The sequence below is a fragment of the Chenopodium quinoa genome, unplaced genomic scaffold (genome assembly GCF_001683475.1).
Source record: "Chenopodium quinoa cultivar QQ74 unplaced genomic scaffold, ASM168347v1, whole genome shotgun sequence".
Taxonomy (NCBI): domain Eukaryota; kingdom Viridiplantae; phylum Streptophyta; class Magnoliopsida; order Caryophyllales; family Amaranthaceae; genus Chenopodium; species Chenopodium quinoa.
Genome location: NW_018744996.1, coordinates 3,372,319 through 3,390,044, shown reverse-complemented (window position 1 = coordinate 3,390,044; position 17,726 = coordinate 3,372,319). Strand labels below are relative to the sequence as shown.

General features: G+C 33.6%; 1 protein-coding gene and 1 non-coding gene across 2 annotated transcripts; both read right to left on the bottom strand.

The window, feature by feature from the left end:
- Positions 1-1,294: 1,294 nt before the first annotated feature.
- Positions 1,295-2,153, bottom strand: LOC110707400. The gene is made up of 2 exons (XM_021885433.1): positions 2,069-2,153; positions 1,295-1,986 (listed from the first exon to the last, which is right to left on the bottom strand). The coding sequence occupies exons 1-2, from the start codon at positions 2,151-2,153 to the stop codon at positions 1,295-1,297; spliced, it is 777 nt and encodes a 258-aa protein (XP_021741125.1).
- Positions 2,154-10,747: 8,594 nt separating this feature from the next.
- On the bottom strand, positions 10,748-10,829 carry TRNAS-AGA. Its single transcript has one exon. It is a non-coding gene; the product is annotated as a tRNA-Ser (tRNA).
- Positions 10,830-17,726: the final 6,897 nt, after the last annotated feature.

The following is a 17,726-nucleotide window of genomic DNA, read 5'->3' as shown; positions in this document are numbered from 1 at the left end:
GGGATAAGTAATTTAATACTTTAGAGGGAAGAATGTTGAGTAGGTATGTTGCCATGGAAAGAGCATGATGCCAAAATGAGAGTGGCATAGAGGCATGTGAGAGAATTATGCGGATGATATTATTTATAGATTTTATGTGCCTTTCGGCCTTTCAATTTTAGGGAGAAGGATGGGGATAAGAGAGGCGATGAAAGAACGAAGGCCATGTTGATCAAAGAATTGTTTAAGAGTGCCATTAACATATTCCGTTCCATTGTCACATTGAAAGGTTTTTATATTACGTTCAAATTGGGTCTTGACTAAAGCATGAAAAGATAAAAATAATTGCTTAACTTGTGATTTGTTAGCAATTGGAAAAGTCCACAAAAATTTGCTATAGTCATCTAAAAAAAGAACATAATAACGGTGCCCGGAATTGCTAGCAATAGGAGAAGTCCAAAGATCACTATGAATAATATCAAACGGCAAGAAAGTATATGACAATGAGTTATTAAAAAGAAGTTTAACATGTTTCCCAAGAGGAAAAGATGAGAAAAAAGATTTACAAGCCTTATTAAAATCAATAAACTTATTACTACGAAGAGTATTGATAATAGCATCGCCAGGATGACCTAAACGAGTGTGCCAAACATCATGAGATAAAGTAGTAAAAGCTGAATGGTTAGTTGAGGTGGCTTGTGAGTTTAAGAAGAGAGGATATAAGTCCCCGACACTGTCACATCTCATTAGTCTGTTCCCCCTTTGTAAGTCATAAACAGAAAAACCAAAAGGGTCAAAAGAAATAGAAACCATATTGTCAGTGGTGAACTTACGAACAGAGATTGGATTTTTAATGAGTTTAGGTGCATGCAACACATTTTTTAGGACAAAGGGAGGATGATGTGGTGGTAAATTAGTGCTACCGTGACCAAGAACGGGAACTAAATGACCACTACCAACTACAATGTTATGATTTTTATTGCTTGAATTGAAATAAGAGGAGAGAATACCTACATTCGCCGTCATGTGAGATGTTGCGCTGGTATCCATGTTATAGTTCCCATCGGGCTGTGAGAACGAAAAAGCATGCATGGCGGCTTCAATGTCGGTCAGAGTATAGCTGGCTGCAAAAGGATCCAAAACAGGAGCAATTGCATTGAATGCTTGAGGCCTCGGCCCAAGCACACCAGGGCCCACCATAAGATTTTTAGGCCGAGTATTGTGGTCTTAGCTGCCACGAATATGCAGGGAATGGACATGGTGGAATTGTCCACCCTCCCCAACTTGGCTGCCCCTGTGGCCACGGTGACTAGGCTTACTGACGTGGTTGTTGTTTCTGATTTGGCGGCTGATTGGACTGACCACCATTGGTCCTACCGTGTTGATTGGTCCCCTTCCCTTTCCCTTTATTTTTAGAGCTATTCGTGCGCCCTTTATTATTGTTGTTGTTTCGCTTGGGAACAGAGGAAGGAGAGTCAGTTGATGTAGCCACCAAAGCGCCGGTGCGGATCCCAGAGCCACCTGACTCGCGGGCTGTACAAGCCTTAATTGTACGCTCTGCCATCTTCAACCTTGAGCGACAGCTTTCAAAGGATGGTAACAACTCCTGGTTTTGGATAAAATCCACGGTGCCACTAAAAGCTTTCGGTAGAGAGCCGGTTAGCCGTAATACCAATCTGTTGTTTGACACTGGAGCATCAACGTCGGCAAGTCTATCGGCAATAGATTGAAGGTAGTTGCAGTAAGTGTCAATGGAGTTATGGTCCTCGAAGAGAGCATTGGTGAATTCCTCATCAAGGTGTGTAGCCCGAGACGCCTTATTGTCCTGGAATAGAGCTTCAAGGTGTTTCCATGTCGCCTTTGCAGTGTCATCACGTTTGAGGATAGCATAGAGAAGGTTAGAGGATATTGTGCCGTAAATCCATTTAAGGACAGTGGCATCAAGGCGTTTCCATAATGAGAGATCCTCGGATTTAGCCTTGTTATAAGCAGCCTTGGCTGCCTCCTCTGTTGGGGGAACCAGGTGATCATAGAGATCGTGAACCCTAGCAAGAATTTGTGAATAAGGCAGCCCAAGAATGGTACATACTCTGCTCGTTGTCTAACGTGACAGGGACAAGAGATTTCACATTGCTAATGGTAAGTGCAGGATGAAATTTCTGGGACTCGGCCATGGAGATGAGAGGAAGAAGAAAGAAGAGAATAGAAGAAGCTAGGGTTTAATGGAGAAAAGGATCGAAACCGTGTCTAATACCATTAAGGAAATCAATTCCGTGCCATTTCATTCCAAGTCACTTGAAATTATACAAAAATACAAGCCTCAAGCTAGGCTACAAAATCTCTAACTGATTATCCTAATCGGTAGAGTTGACTATCTATAAGATATACATACAAAACTAACTAAAGATATATACCAAAAACTATGGGTAACTAAATATAAAGATATACATAAATAATTATAGAATATATTGTAAATATATTCTAACATACTCTCACACAGAAAATGCGCTAACCGACTGAGTAAGTAACCCCTACAAGTAACTCCCAAATAAGTAACCCCTACAAGTAACCCCTAAGTAAGTAACCCCTGAATAAGTAACCCCTACAAGTAACCCCCGAATAAGTAACCCCTACTAGTAACACCTACAAGTAACCTCTGAATAAATAACTCATACAAGTAACCCTCAGTCGGTCAGGAGTTACTTTCACACAGAAAACATGTTAACCTACTGATCGAGTAAGTAACCCCTAAATAAGTAACCCATACAAGTAATTTTTGAATAAGTAACCCATACAAGTAACATCTGAATAAGTAACCCCAATAAATAACCCCTGTCACACGTTGTGGCCAGCCACACAGAAAAGTTGTTGTTCCATAAATACAACTACTTTTTTAAAAATTCTTTCATCCCCATATATCCCCCAACTCGCCAGCCACCACTGCTTGCAACTCAATCACCACATTCCAACAATTACCCCTCACCACCCATGCCCAGCCACCACCATCAAGTCGCCACTGACCATGTCAATAAAACTCGACCCCACCATCCCACCCTTCCTCTTTAAATTCTCCCAAGCAACCACCACTTCAAAGCGAGGGAACCGAGGAACAACAAGGAAGCATGGTTTAGGTTTGGCTAACGGTGGTTTGGGTGACGACGGAGGTTTGGCTGACAACTACGGAGGGGGGAAGAGAAGGAAGCCGACATTTAATTTGGGGATGTTAACCCCAAAATTGGTCAGGGTGGGGAGGGAGAGAACCAGATAAAGGGAAGGGTGTGGTCGACAGTGGAGGAAGGGGTCGGCAGGGGGTTGGTCGGTGGGGGGGCGACTGCCGGTGCGAGAGGAGAGAAGAAAGTGGACTGGGGTGGAAGCGTGGTTGACGGCGGCTTCTCTGCGGTGGTTTGGGGATTTTAATTGTTTTTATTAATTATTAATAAAATTACTTAATTATAAAATAACCAATCTTATTTTGACACTTGGCATAATTGACTCAAACAGTCGATTACCCCTAAAACCAACAGGTCACGACTCGTTTTGAGATAATATTATATAAAGGTCGACTTATTTTAAGTTAATTTAAAAGTTGACTTATTTTAAACTAACCGCGCAAAAATTGTTTTATTTTTGACAAATTTTCAAAAAAAATAAAACCTTGCATTCTGACTTTCTCATTCTCCTTCACTTTCACTTCCACTTTCTATATCGTTAAGATCAATAGACCCCCCACTCAAATTACTCTCATATTCAATCTACAAATTTCATTCTCCATGTCACATCATCTTCAAATTAAATCCATTTTGGGCATTGATTTTTTGGGCATGGATAATTAAAACTTCATGGGATTTTCTTGAAATTCCCTATCTCAATATTTTCAGTCAATTCTAAAACTCAACACCACCGCATTTCCGCCTTCGCCACTGCCAATCTTTCGCCTTCTCCACCGCCATACGCCACTGCCGATCTTCCGCCTTCACCACCGCCGTCCGCCGCTGCCTTTGCCGCCTTCACCACCAATTTAGTTTTTTTCACTTACCAAGATTTGATTTTGTTTTTTATTTTATGTTGCTTGGTTTGGAGGAGTATAATTAATTTTGCATCTGATTATCCCCGAATAATTGAAGATATTTTTGGAAAGAATTCTACATCCTTTCTTGTATTACTCATTTCCTAAATTTTTTTTTTTTTTATAAGTATCTAAAATGGAAACCGCTACTTGAGGGTTAGTTTGGCATTGTTTTTTTTTTTTAATTTTCTGTTTTTTTTTAAAAAAAACTAAAAAAGGAAACAAGAAAAAAGTGTTTTCACTTTTTTATTGTCAGTTTTCTAAATTATCACGATTGACTAATTTTTTATTCATTATATAACATATATCATATGATTTTGAAAATCAAAAAACCAAAAAACAGAAAACCACAACATTAACCATGTGATGTAAGCATAAACTAAAGAATCTAAGTGTTAAAAGTAAAGGTATATTGGGTATTTGCAGTGTAAACAGAGACATTTTGTTTCCTTAAATGGATATGGTGCAATATTTGTAAAACTTCCTTAAAAGACAAGTGATGCAATAATTAAAAAACGAAGGAAGTATACAATTAATTACTATTTTTTAAAAATAAATCTTTCAAAAAGTTTACTCATATCTTAATGAACATATACAAATTAAAGATGAGCATTGAATACTACAAAATTTAAAGTATAAAGAATAAAAAAAGACGGAGGAAGTATCTATGTTTTGACTGTGCACATTTTTAAAGATGTATTAACCATAGTTTTTTTAGCACCGTATTATTAACAAATTTTATAGTGAAATATGTTGTTAAATAAGCAGTTTGTATTAGATTAAAGTTTTATAATATCAACTTTTTCTGTTCTTTTATAATCGCAATATATGTTTGAAAATTTACGCTATTCACACACAATTTTTTGTTCGTCCTTTATGGTTTATACGTTAGAAAACAATATACGGAGTATTCATGTGTGATATTGTTATGTCTCAAAATATACTTTTATAATATCAACTTTTTATCATTTTTACTAAAATAATACAACTTAAGATATTTTAGTTATAAAATGTGCTTTGGCACAGGTGAAATCCCCATCATTGCAATTGAAAGTAAAACAAATGGAGGGAATATATTTAAGGTCAAATCAATGAATTTGACATGTGTGTCAAATTTCACCGTGTTAATTATTCTAAGAAAAAGGTATATAAAATAACAAAAAGTGGTGTACTATAATATTAGGAAATCGAGTGGTGTTGTGTTTGATTAATGCGGAACAAGTCAATGAAAATTAAGAACAAGACTAGCGATAAAAGAAAATAAACAAAGAAGACACAAGGATTCACGTGGTTCGGTCAAATTAGACCTACGTCCACATGTGGGCGTATTCGAGAGGTTCTTCACTATAATGGAGAAAGAACGAGAGAATAATACAAGAAGTCCTAATATTAGTGACTCTCTTAATTGTGATCTAATTAATCGCCTAAAAGGTCCTTTTATAAAATAAGATAACACTAATAAACCCTAAATTATTCCCCAAATTTGAATCAAATAGCTGCCATAGAAAAAATATAATATAGTTTTAGGAAACATTATGTAAAATACGCTATGCTTCAAATTGGACCAAAAACGTCTCACTCGACCAGGTACAAACATGCCATGCAGATTACATTCCATACATGCCCCTTCCAAAAGGCCAAGGCAGAAACTTCAAATTTAGAAAGTCTGACCAGGCACGAACGTGCCAACTTCGTTAGCAATGTTCCAGCTTCCTCAATACTTAGTAAAACTGCCATTACTTTCTCATTTCTAATCGGAATTGTGCGTATGGGTATGACCAGTCGTTAGAGAACTTTTGAAACACGAGTTGTCACCTACAACTTGAATCACCTCATAATTACTTAATGATTGAGAGATATCTGCATTTAAAGTCAGCTCTACTAGATTTCGAATCACAAATTAACATAATTTATTCTTGATACCATTGTTGCTTTATTAGTCATGCATGCAATTATTACTACTTTTTTTTTCTTTTTTTTTTTTTTTTGTTTTTTTGAAAGATACTTCCTCAGTTTAATTACACCTATCATTCTAAATTTTACAATATTTATCATCCTTAGTCGTCTACTTTGTGCGGAATACATAAGAGATTAGTCCCAATAATACACACTCGATCTAACACTCGTTCAATAATCACTATCCAAAAAGGGGGGGGGGGGGGGGGGGGGAAATCTGACATGACCTATATACATATCACAAGTGAAAATGATTGTTGGTGAGAGCTCGCTATCAATGGATTCATATGAGACCGTCAATTATTTTTTACATATTTTTTTTATGGATCAAACTAATACTACTAATTATTGTACTACGTTAATTTTGCCTCACCACAATAATTATTGAGATCAATGGGTTTGTTTCTTGCTAGCTTGATTTAATTGATGTGATGGATTTGAACACGAGGCTCAACAAAGCAAATTTTAGCTATAAGCATTGTAAATTATACTTGTAATTATTTTTGTTACTTAGCCCTATAGTATAATATTTCGTATTTGGTTTAATTGATTGGGCAAAAACTCCACCGCGTTTGTCACCCAATTGATAATTTAGGCGTTGGGGTAAAGGATATATACTCCTCGTGTATAAATAAATGAAACGTTTTGCCTTTTTGCACTATTTATCTAATTCATTTTGACTAATATTGTGATTTATACGTAAAAATAAATATAATCATGTGAGTACTTGTTGGAATCGTCTCAATCAATAGTTTATTAATATTCAATTGTTGTAATTTTTAATTTATTTATTGATAACTAAAGATATTTGAAGTCACAGTTTTGCAATGGCATATGTACACAAGAGAAACATTTCATTTATTTAAACACAAAGGGAGTAACAATCTCGTAAAATATAGATCATTATCCCTTAAAGTAACAAGTTGATGTAATGAGCCTAACAACAATCAATAACTATATACTAAAAGACACACCAGCAATGACACATGTCAATTTCTGGTGTGTTCTTAGTATATTTTTTTTTTAATAATTAATTACTAAATATTATTTAAGGAAGTTATTTAAAAAAAAAAAGTTTGTTTTTTTGGCAACTATATAAATGAGCAATAATATTTACCATTTTTATGTTGATACTCAATTAATTACGGAATAATAAGGGAATATATAATCTTTTTCTAGAAGATTTATTTTTGATGGAATATTTTTTAAGAATATGATCTTGATCAAATATTCCATGTTACTTCAATTTTGTTCAAGATATTAAATTTTTTTTATATTTTATGCTATAAATAAATTAATTTGTCAAAAGTAATTAAAATAACGTACCGTGCATGGCACGGGATCTAACCTAGTTGATAATAATGTGAAGGTACATTTCCAATTTCTTCTTTCAAAAAGAACTAGATATGAAAGTAGCTGGTCTAATTGTGACTTAAGATCACTAGATTTCCAATTATGCATGAATTACTAATACAAAGCACTTCTCCCACATTGACCAGTAATAAGAAACGATGGAGATGTCACTCAAGTTAGAGTATAAAATATGGGTCAAACAATCGATTAAAGCATACCTTTCTCGGCCTTTTGGCTAAGATCAAGTGTAGTATCTGTTCTTATCAGTTTAATATCTGATACGTGAGTCATTGACTCACAACGATATTAAATTTATTTTTTAAGGGGGAGGATTCATCACGGTAGCTTGCTATCGGGATCCTTAAGCGTCGCCTTTGCGTTACACTATTGCAAAGGCCTGGCGCACCTCACCAAATTGAAACCAAAACTCTTGTTGATTTAGACTGTTACAAATAAGGACTCTTAACATTTATTTATGGTGAATGTGAGCCAATTTCCCTTTTTACTTTGTTTGGTTTTCTGTAAGGGTGTATATAAGCCGGTCCAATTTGAGATCAGTTCAATATTGATTCGTGAATGAGGCATAGTTTATGAATGGTTTGTGAAAAACTCTTTTTTTTTTTTAAATTTTTATTACTCAAGCCGAGTTCATTAAGAAGCTTTCTTCATGAATGAACTCTTCATGAACGAACTATTTAAATGAGATTTGCGCTTTTGACATTTGCTGATCTCATAATCGCATAGTATTCAATATTTATTTATTTTTTATTTAATTTTTTTTTTTTTTTTTGAAGAAACGCATAGTATTCAATCTTATCATATAGTATAGCATCATTTTATTTGATAAACCGACTAATTTAAATCAATAGTTAATGACTCGTACACTTAACTCCTTACATATACCTCTTCAGTCTTCATTGCCCTTTATTCTGGAAAACACGAAACCCATTAGTATGAAAATAAGCGGTCTAAACTCCACACTAACCTTTCCATTTATTAAATGAAAAGCGTAAAGAACGAATCATTACTTTGATACGTAGTACAAGTATATTAATATACTCCCTTCGTTCCTTAATTACAGACAAATATCTCAAAAATTACGGGAATTAAGGAAGATGGAAATAGTTGAAAAATATTACATGGGAAAGATAAAAAGTAGAAAAGGTTATATCAGAATAATAAAAAATAGAAAATATTGTATAGGAAAGATAAAAAGTAAGTAATGATTTTTTTAGTATATGTGTATTTTATATGGAAAAGATAAAAAGTAAGTAATGATTATGTGATATTTTTAGAAATAGGCATAATATTTTGAGAAACCCAAAATAGAATATTTGCCTGTAATTAAGGGACGGATGGAATAGAAAGAATTTCTCAAATTATCCCACATTGAGAAGCTACAAAAGTAATGAGAAGAATCCAGTATAAGAAGGAATTGAGTGACATTGGAGACTTACCTGGACGGGGTCAATGAGTGATCAAGAACACTCATGGCCTAGGATGATAGCTTACATTGCACTCGGGAAGCGTATCTTCTGAAGATCTTTCCAAGTGGTAGAGTCTACGTCCCTCTTTTGTATTAATCGCAACACAAGGGTGTTCACAAAATTTAAGAAAATTTATAGGATGGGGCCTAAAAGAGAATTTTTTATAATATAAAGCATTGTTAGGAGTGAGAAAGAGTAGTGTAAATGAGGTTGGTATGAAAAGGAAATAATAAAATATTTGTGAAAGTAAGGTTAGTGGGAGAGAAATTATAAAATAATGATGGGTCCTTTTCAGATATTGAAGTGTTGCAATTAATATAAAACGGCTGTAAAAAAAAAGTGTTGCGATTAATATAAAGCGGAGGGAGTAATTTGTAATAGTGGAGGCCTGCGTTCGCGCGGCCTGTATCCATTTCTATTCTAAAAATTGTAGCTCTAAGTTTATCTTTTTTCATTAATAAGATTCTAAAAATTTTATTAGAAATGTCTTTGGCCATAAATATATATATATATATATATATATATATATATATATATATATATATATATAACGAACCATAAAAACTTTATATTAGCTATATATATAAACAACGAAGTTTATGCGTAATCTATTCAAACATTGTCCACGACAAGCTAAGATCATCAATTTTAGACAATGTCAGATATGTATCCTTCTTCTCATAGCTGATATAAGACTATAGAGGGGGATACAGGAACCTAACCATCAAACAGCGAGGTTAAGTCTAAAGGGGGAGGACTATAAAAAAAATTACGTGAACGGCAGGATTTGAACAGCAACATGATTTTCTGTCATGTTTGATACCTAATTCGGCATTTCCATGAATCATACCAGATTTGAATGGAGAGGTTATGACTTTACCTAGTTACCCTGTACCAAAAAAAAACTCAAAATCATGGCCAATTACGAGTATAATGATCATCTACTTAATTTGAGGCAATATGACCTATAAAATTTAACACATAAATTTCACTCAATTTTAACATCACACTGGTTCCATATTTTTAAACTAGATTTGCTGGGAGTTTCTCCACTTAATGAGCAAGCACACGGTATTCTTTAGTAAAAGGCGAAAGAATAGTTTGCTCTGTGCTCACTACGTAGCTGCGTGAAGATTACAAAAATGAGGCGAACTTATTTATACCAGTTTTGTAGCTTCAATCATTAATCTAGTCCATGTGGGTTTAATCTGCTTAGTTTTTTTTAATCATTTATTTATTTTCTTTTTTTTAACTTACTTCCTCACCTCTAATAATTCATCTATCAGCGTTTTTAGGATAATTTTTTTTTTTTAATTATCAATTTTTGATTTTTTTTTTTAATTGTTAATTTATGATTTTATTAAGTCAGCGTTTTTAGTGTAATTTTTTTTTATTATTTTAAAATTAAAAATTACGATTTTTTTTTTTAAAAAAAGTCAACATGTAAAACGTTGTCTCAGACAGTGTTTTACACTTTGAATTTTTTTTTTAAAAATGCAGGTTATAAAACGCTGTCCGAGACAGCGTTTTATCCCTGAATCTTAGTTTGGTAAATACTTTGCCACGCATCCATTTTGCAAAATACTTTGCAAATAGGACTTAGTTTGGGAAAATGTCCCAGTCATTAACTATCGTTTTACAATCACTACCCATGAATATAACTTCAACCAGCAACGGATGAAAGTTCTACATACAGTTCTACGAAGTATATTGATACTAGTATTAAATTCACACGCAGTTTTAATTACTCCCCCCGCTCTTAAATATTTTAGACGATTTGGCTTTTATTAGAACTTTAACTACAAATATTTTTATTATACATAAGTGATAAGCCAACAACATTATCTTATTACTTGTTAACATAAAATTAACAACAGTATTAAAAAATACATATATATATAAAAAGCGTGGACGGCAGGATACGAACCTGCGCGGGCAAAGCCCACATGATTTCTAGTCATGCCCGATAACCACTCCGGCACGTCCACAACATTTGTAAAAATTCATTCATATTAATTTTGTAACCTTCTTTCTGTTAAAGATGCTAATTGTGAATGCATCATGCGACATTTTAGACCTGTATTGGCCAGTTAAATATATTTTGTATCATAATTTAACATGCATTGATCCGAAAAAAAAAAAAAAAAAATAGTAAAATTATTATTAAATCTTCCTTAGTTTCATTTTTCAAGCATTACAGTTTGATTTATACATTTTTTTTTTCTTTAGGTATTTATTTTGTCTGACACATAGTTTTAATCTATTGGTCATGTACTCCCTCTGTGTTTTACAAGTGTTGCAGTTTGACCGGTACATACTTTTAGACAATTTAATTGACTTAAATAAAATAAGAGGTAAGTGGGGTATTCAGAGTATTAAAAAATTATAAAAGAAAAATAATGGGTTAATAGTTTATTGAAAAGTAATGAATGTGAGAGGAAAAAAGTAGTAGTGGATTTAGGTGGGTATTATAAGAGGAGAGATATATAATATTTAAATGTAGTTTTTGCCAAAAAAAAAAGTGTAACACTTACTAAAATACGGTCGAATTTAGTAAGTGTAACACTTATTAAAACAGAGGGAGTAGGTATTTTATCATTTGACTTTCATTACAAATTTATAAATATCTCACATAATTATATATTTTTTTATTTGAGTGTGCATCGTGCTAATGCAAGGGTATTAATAATAGTATCATAGAACTAAATTTGGAGTAACTCTTTTTGAGAAAATTATCGGGATAAAAGAATATAACTTTGTATTTAAAGATACTTTGGCCTAGGAGGAAGTAATAATAATACTTTGGCCTTTGCACATTCATAGTTCTATACGAAATATAGCAAAAGCAATTCAAACCAAAATCGAACCAAATCGTACATTTTTATCCATTAAGAAAGAGCATGCTATTAATTTGACTAGTAGTCTTACTATAAGTCTATAACATAAATTATTTTGTGATACAAATGATTAAAATGAATAATACGGCAGACACATGTACATACATACGGAATAATTAATATGATCCCAAGATTCTCACCACTCTTAAGTTATGAATCGGAGGAGAAAATTTTTACTTTTGACACAGTCTTATAACCTCTACACTTTAGACCCCAAGAAATACTTTTTACTATGAATTCGTAGAACTTTCCCCTAGGAAAAGGGACTCCTTCCAGAAATTCTCAACGGCCACAGTCAAAGCCGAGGCCGGAGAGGGGGTTTGGAAATAGTTTTCAACCAGCAATTGACGCGCCTCGGTTATTACCTCACTAGCTGCGTCATTGCCCCAAACGCAAAGATGAATAATACACTGAGAGTTTTCTCGGTTATATACTGGTCTCATAGGTTGTTTATGTTTTGAACTATTCAAAAATAAGAACCTCAATACTACCCACTACACGAGAAAGTCTATGCATATGATATGACTTTAAAACCCCAAATAGAATATGCTAGACAGCCTAACTAAAAGTATTGTGACTATTTTTTTTATGAACAACAGTTAATTTGTCAATTCGTTGTTGATTGATTATAGAAAATGAAGAATGTTAAAACTAGATTTGCTAGGATGTCCTTTTAAGAACTCCCTTCAAAAATAAACGTATGCCACTAAAAGCAGCGAGCACACGGTATTCTTTAGTAAAAGGCGAAAGAATAGTTCGCTCTGTGCTCACTGCATGGCTGCGTGAAAATTTTAGAGATGAGGTGAACTTATTTATATCAGTTTCGTAGCTTAGTTCTTACTTTTGGTCCATGTGGGATTAATCTGATTTTCGGGATACTGCTCTAAGTATTGGGGTGTGAATGTGTGATCTCTAACCCACTAGACTAAATGGGAATGTATAAGTCTGAGCTGAGTTGAATTTGGATTCTAGTTAAAAAAAAAACAAAAAAAAAAAAAAAAATGGTGATGGGTTATTAGTCCTAAACTAGGTTGAATTCGATTCAAACTCAGCCTATTATCGCCTTGGTGTTGATATTTTTATTTAGAGTTATGCTATAAGAAACAATTTGGTGGTCGAATATGAAACACAAAGTAATCTTTGTTTTTTTTTTTTTGGTGTTTAGAGCGCTACAAGGACTGGTGATGACAATCGATGCTAAGATCTCTTGAAACCGAGATAGAAGCTCTAACCACTTGAGCTATCCCTCACTCTCATAAAGTAATCTTTGTAAGATTGGATTCAAATACTAAATGAAAGTGGGAAATTGGACGAATCAATAAGTTGTAAAACTTGTAGTAGACTTAATTGGGTATGCAATATAGTCGAATCTATTGGAAAATTTAACAATGCAAGCAACTGATTCTATCAAAAAATAAATAAATATTTGTTTGTGAAGACTCTATCTTGATGTGCTTAAGTTATTCTAACTTTATGATGATGGAAGTCAAACCCAAAACTCAATTAACCCAATATGTAACAGGTTATGGGCTGTGCAAATTGTTCAATATTATGTTTGAATTTAAAGCCCAATACACATGACAAAGTTAATGCTTTGGGTTGGACGAATATTTTGGGCTGGATGGTTGTTGAGCCTATTTCGCATATATACTTATCTTGTGATATATTCTGATTATATTTTTTTTTATCAAGATAAATCTTTGATAATGATAAGATAATATTCTCTAACAGATTTATTTTGCAGATTCCACGAAATAAAGGAAAATGATGATTTTATCATATTAATATTTGAATGTGTTATTATCCTAACAACTTCTGTTTTCAGATTCAAATAAAGCTGTTTATTTCCCTTGAAGATAGGCTGGAAATTTTTGCTGATTTGAACGTTAGTTTTGAAGCCTAACTAATAGTGAGCGTTGAACAATTAAAACAACGTTGAAGATTAAACGGCTGCTTCAAAATTCAAATTAAAAGTTCCAACTCTACAACTCTTATAAATAGCGTACAAGACTGCTGAAGAATTACAAGAATTATCAAGCTTCATATTCTACGCTAAAGCAAGAGTTGTTTAAACACATTTTCTCTCTAGTTCATAAAATAGTTGGACAACCGTAGGCGGAGATGTAGGCATATTTATTGCCGAACTTCATAAAATATCGATGTGCCTTGTCTCGTTTTTATTTTGCTTTATCTTACTCGTTTTTTATTTCTGTTTCAATTCGCAAGTTTATAATCTGAAGTATTTACAAAGTCTGTTTTTAAGTTTTGAAATAGATCTCAAAGCCTTGACATTGAAAAGTGAATCAGTTTATTCCGCTTTGAAACTGATTTCAAGACCTTGAGATTTATATTTACGAAAATTTTCCATACTCTATTCAACCCCCCTTATAGAGTATATTTATTATTTATTCCATTACCCTATTGATCCTTTAGTTTGAACTATAAATTTGGTAAGATTGTATGAAGTTCGAACGTATAATTTGAGAAAGATCTAAGATATTTGTTTGCATAACGTTCAACTAGCTACAAATTCTTATAATTGACAGACAATAAATACCTTAAAGTTTATGGGAATGTTAAAGTTTATGCAGCATGGGCCATCCTCATACTCAGGCCATCGCTCAATAATTCCACTTGAAAGTGAGGGTGGATGAGATTTGAACTAGTGACCTTTGTGTCACGTTGGCTCCGATATCATATTAAAAGACCAATTCAACCAAAATCTTATGCTGATGGTTGAAGCCTAATAATATGTTTTATACTCTATCAGGGAAGACACTTAAGGATATCGTTTTATAAAATGATTGTATAGGGCCGCTTAGCTTGTTTAACAAAACTAGCTATAGGGATTAACCCTTGTTTAGTTGTTTGGATACAAGAGTAAAAAGTGGAAATAAGAGAAGAGACATAATAAAGGAAGACATATAATCTACAGGTTAGCTAAAAATTGTAGGGGGCTGGTGAGGGAAATGGATGGGAAGGAAATGAAAGGAAATTTTCTTTTATCAATTGTTTTAGAATAATTTGTTCAAATTTATAAAGATTTGGAAGGAAAATAAATTTTACAAACTAAAATTATTATGAGAAGACACATTTACCCTATTATTTTTTCTAAAAATAAAATAAAATAAAATAAAATAATCTATGCTCTCCAATTCCTCACGAAACTCTATTTGCTAAGCTTCTCTTTAATTCTGCGCTCTTCAATTTCCCCCATTTTGATTCTTGGGTTTCCAAAATGCAATTTAACTTTGATTTTGCTAGGTAATTTAATTCATATTTTGCGATTTTTTTCTTTTTATCTTCGGAATTGTACAATAAACCAGCAAAAATATTGTAAAAGAGGTGGTGATTTTTTTTTATGTAGGTGCTTAAATAAAATAAATGAAAAAATGGGTGGTTAAATGGTGTTTTGAGGGGTGAAACAAAGCAAATTTTCCTTTTTTTTTAAAATAATAATAATAATGATGATGATGATGATGATGATAACAATAATAATAATAATAATAATAATAGTAATAATGATAATAATAATAATGATAATAATAATGATGATGATGATAATAATAATAATAATAATAATAATAATGATAATAATAATAATAATAATAAATCGCGAGTGCACATCAGTTGTTAAACGACAACAGCAACAAAAGAGTATTGCTAATGTTATTCGTACTTGGAGTGAGCCGGGTGGTAATATGTTGCTTTTGCGGGAAGCTTTGGCAGCTGGGTCTCCTCCTTTGATGGATGCTGACGAGGACCTTGATTTGGAAGAGCGTAATATCAAGCAGTGTCACAGGAAGATTTGTGATGGCCATTACACTGCTGCAGTCCAAGTTCTTTCTTCTTTTGGCTTTGCTCCTTATAATGAGGTCACTCTTGTGAATTTACAGTCAAAACATCCTTCTTCTCCAGCTCCATCCTTGCCTGATATACCTGTTGATCACTTTCATCTCGTTGCTACTTCTGCTGTTATTTTGGACCGGCTTAAGAGTTTTCCATGTGGCACTTCATGTGGTAGCTAGGGACAGTTTACGTGCTCAACACCTTATGGATTGCTTGAGTGGTGCTGCTGTGGTTGTTTCAAATGAGTTAGTTGATTCTATTTTTGGAGTGGTTAATCTTTTTCTAGCTGGAAGATGTCCTATGGAACTGGTGGAGTATATTGCTAGTGCTCCTCTCACACCTCTAGTTAAGCCCGGTGGTGGTATTGGTCCTATAGCTTTGGGTACTGTTTGGCGGCGTTTAGTTTCGAAGGTCGGTGTTGTTATGGTTGGCCAATCTTTGGGAAGTTACTTTGATGATCTTCAATTTGGTGTGGGAGTTTTCGCAGGTGGTGAGGCAATTCTTCATGCTGTGAATCGGTTAATTGAAGATCGCGGTTCTGATGTTGGTCTTTCAATGTTGTTGGTGGATTTTCAAAATGCTTTCAATTAGTTGATCGTGCGGTCATGTTACGTGAGGTTCGTCTTCGTTGACCGAGCATTTCGCGTTGGGTTGAGTTCTGCTACTCTAATCCAGCCAGATTGTATTATGGGGGGCACACCTTATGGTCGTCTCAGGGGATGCATGTAATACTCCATATTTTTATAATATTTTATATATAATTATTTATTTTATTTATAAATTAAAATAATTTATATTTCATTTTAAATGAATAAATAATTTAAATATAAAATAAGTGTGTATAAAATAATATGAGTTATTAATTTAGGTAATAAAGTGTTTTAATTTGGGTCAACATCAATTAAATTGTTGGATCAACTTGTTGGGAATCAAAGAGTTTTTAAGAGCCCAATAAGTTGGTCTCAAAGGAGAATTCAATGAGGAGTAGAATTATTAATGGTAGTTTTGTAAATAAGTGTTTTTATTTTTAAAAAGGGGATATAAATACCCCAAAACCCCAAGAATTTCACACTAACCTCAAACTTTTCCTCTTATTTTCTCTCTCCTTTTTCCTCCCTTTTTTCTCCTCTCTATCCCATGCATCTCTCTCTTCTCTTTCCCTCACAACCGACAACCGCCAACGCCACTACCACCACCGGCGAGCAACCCACGGCCAACAGCAGCACCGGCGCACCACCGGCAGCCGGCCGTCCCTCCTGTTCTCTCTCCTCTTTTCGGTTTTGGTATTAAAGAAAAAAAAAACTCTTTTCTCCTAATTTAAATTCTAAGTTGTTTTAATTAATTCAAAGCATGATTTTGATTATATTTTGATGTTGATTTTGGGTAGTTGATGTGTTAATTTATTCCTATAATTTTCAGATTCTAATTTATCAAAAACCCCTAATTTACAAACCCTAGAATTTGGGAATTTAATGTAACACCCCAAATCTCCCTTTACGAAAATACTAGAATAATACGTATAAAATATCGTAGAGATAGAATTGAGCGTATTACCGCCACGTGAAAACGTAAGGCTAACTCAAACCAACTAACTTAGCAACGGAAATAAAAACTAACTTTATATTATTAAACACTTGACCGAAGTTGGTGCATACAAACTCGTTATGAAACTTCAAAAGAAACCCTAAACTAAGTGATCAATCCCGAACTCCCGATACACGATGCAAGACATAGACTCCACCTGAAATCACGACTTCTTACCAAAATTGGTAAAAGGACTAACCAAACACAAATAGGAATACGTGTTAGCAAAAACGCGAAGTACATACAAATGCAAGACATGTCAAATTCTTTTATTAGGCAAACATGCTTCCGAAATAGTTACATTAATTCAAATGCTAAAATATGACTTTTCCAAAATTCTTCACTTTCTGTAGACTTTCCAAATATAGGCTTCCAACAAAGAAATATTTAAAGATAGAACTTTCCAAAAATAAATTTCTCTCCTAAGTGAGCAAACCCTCCCAAGCAAGTAAGACTATACTTGAGGAAAGAACAGATCATACAAAGTTCATGGTCTTACTTAACTAGTCCCGGGTAGAGGGACAATAAATATTTAATACTCAGGCCCATAATGAG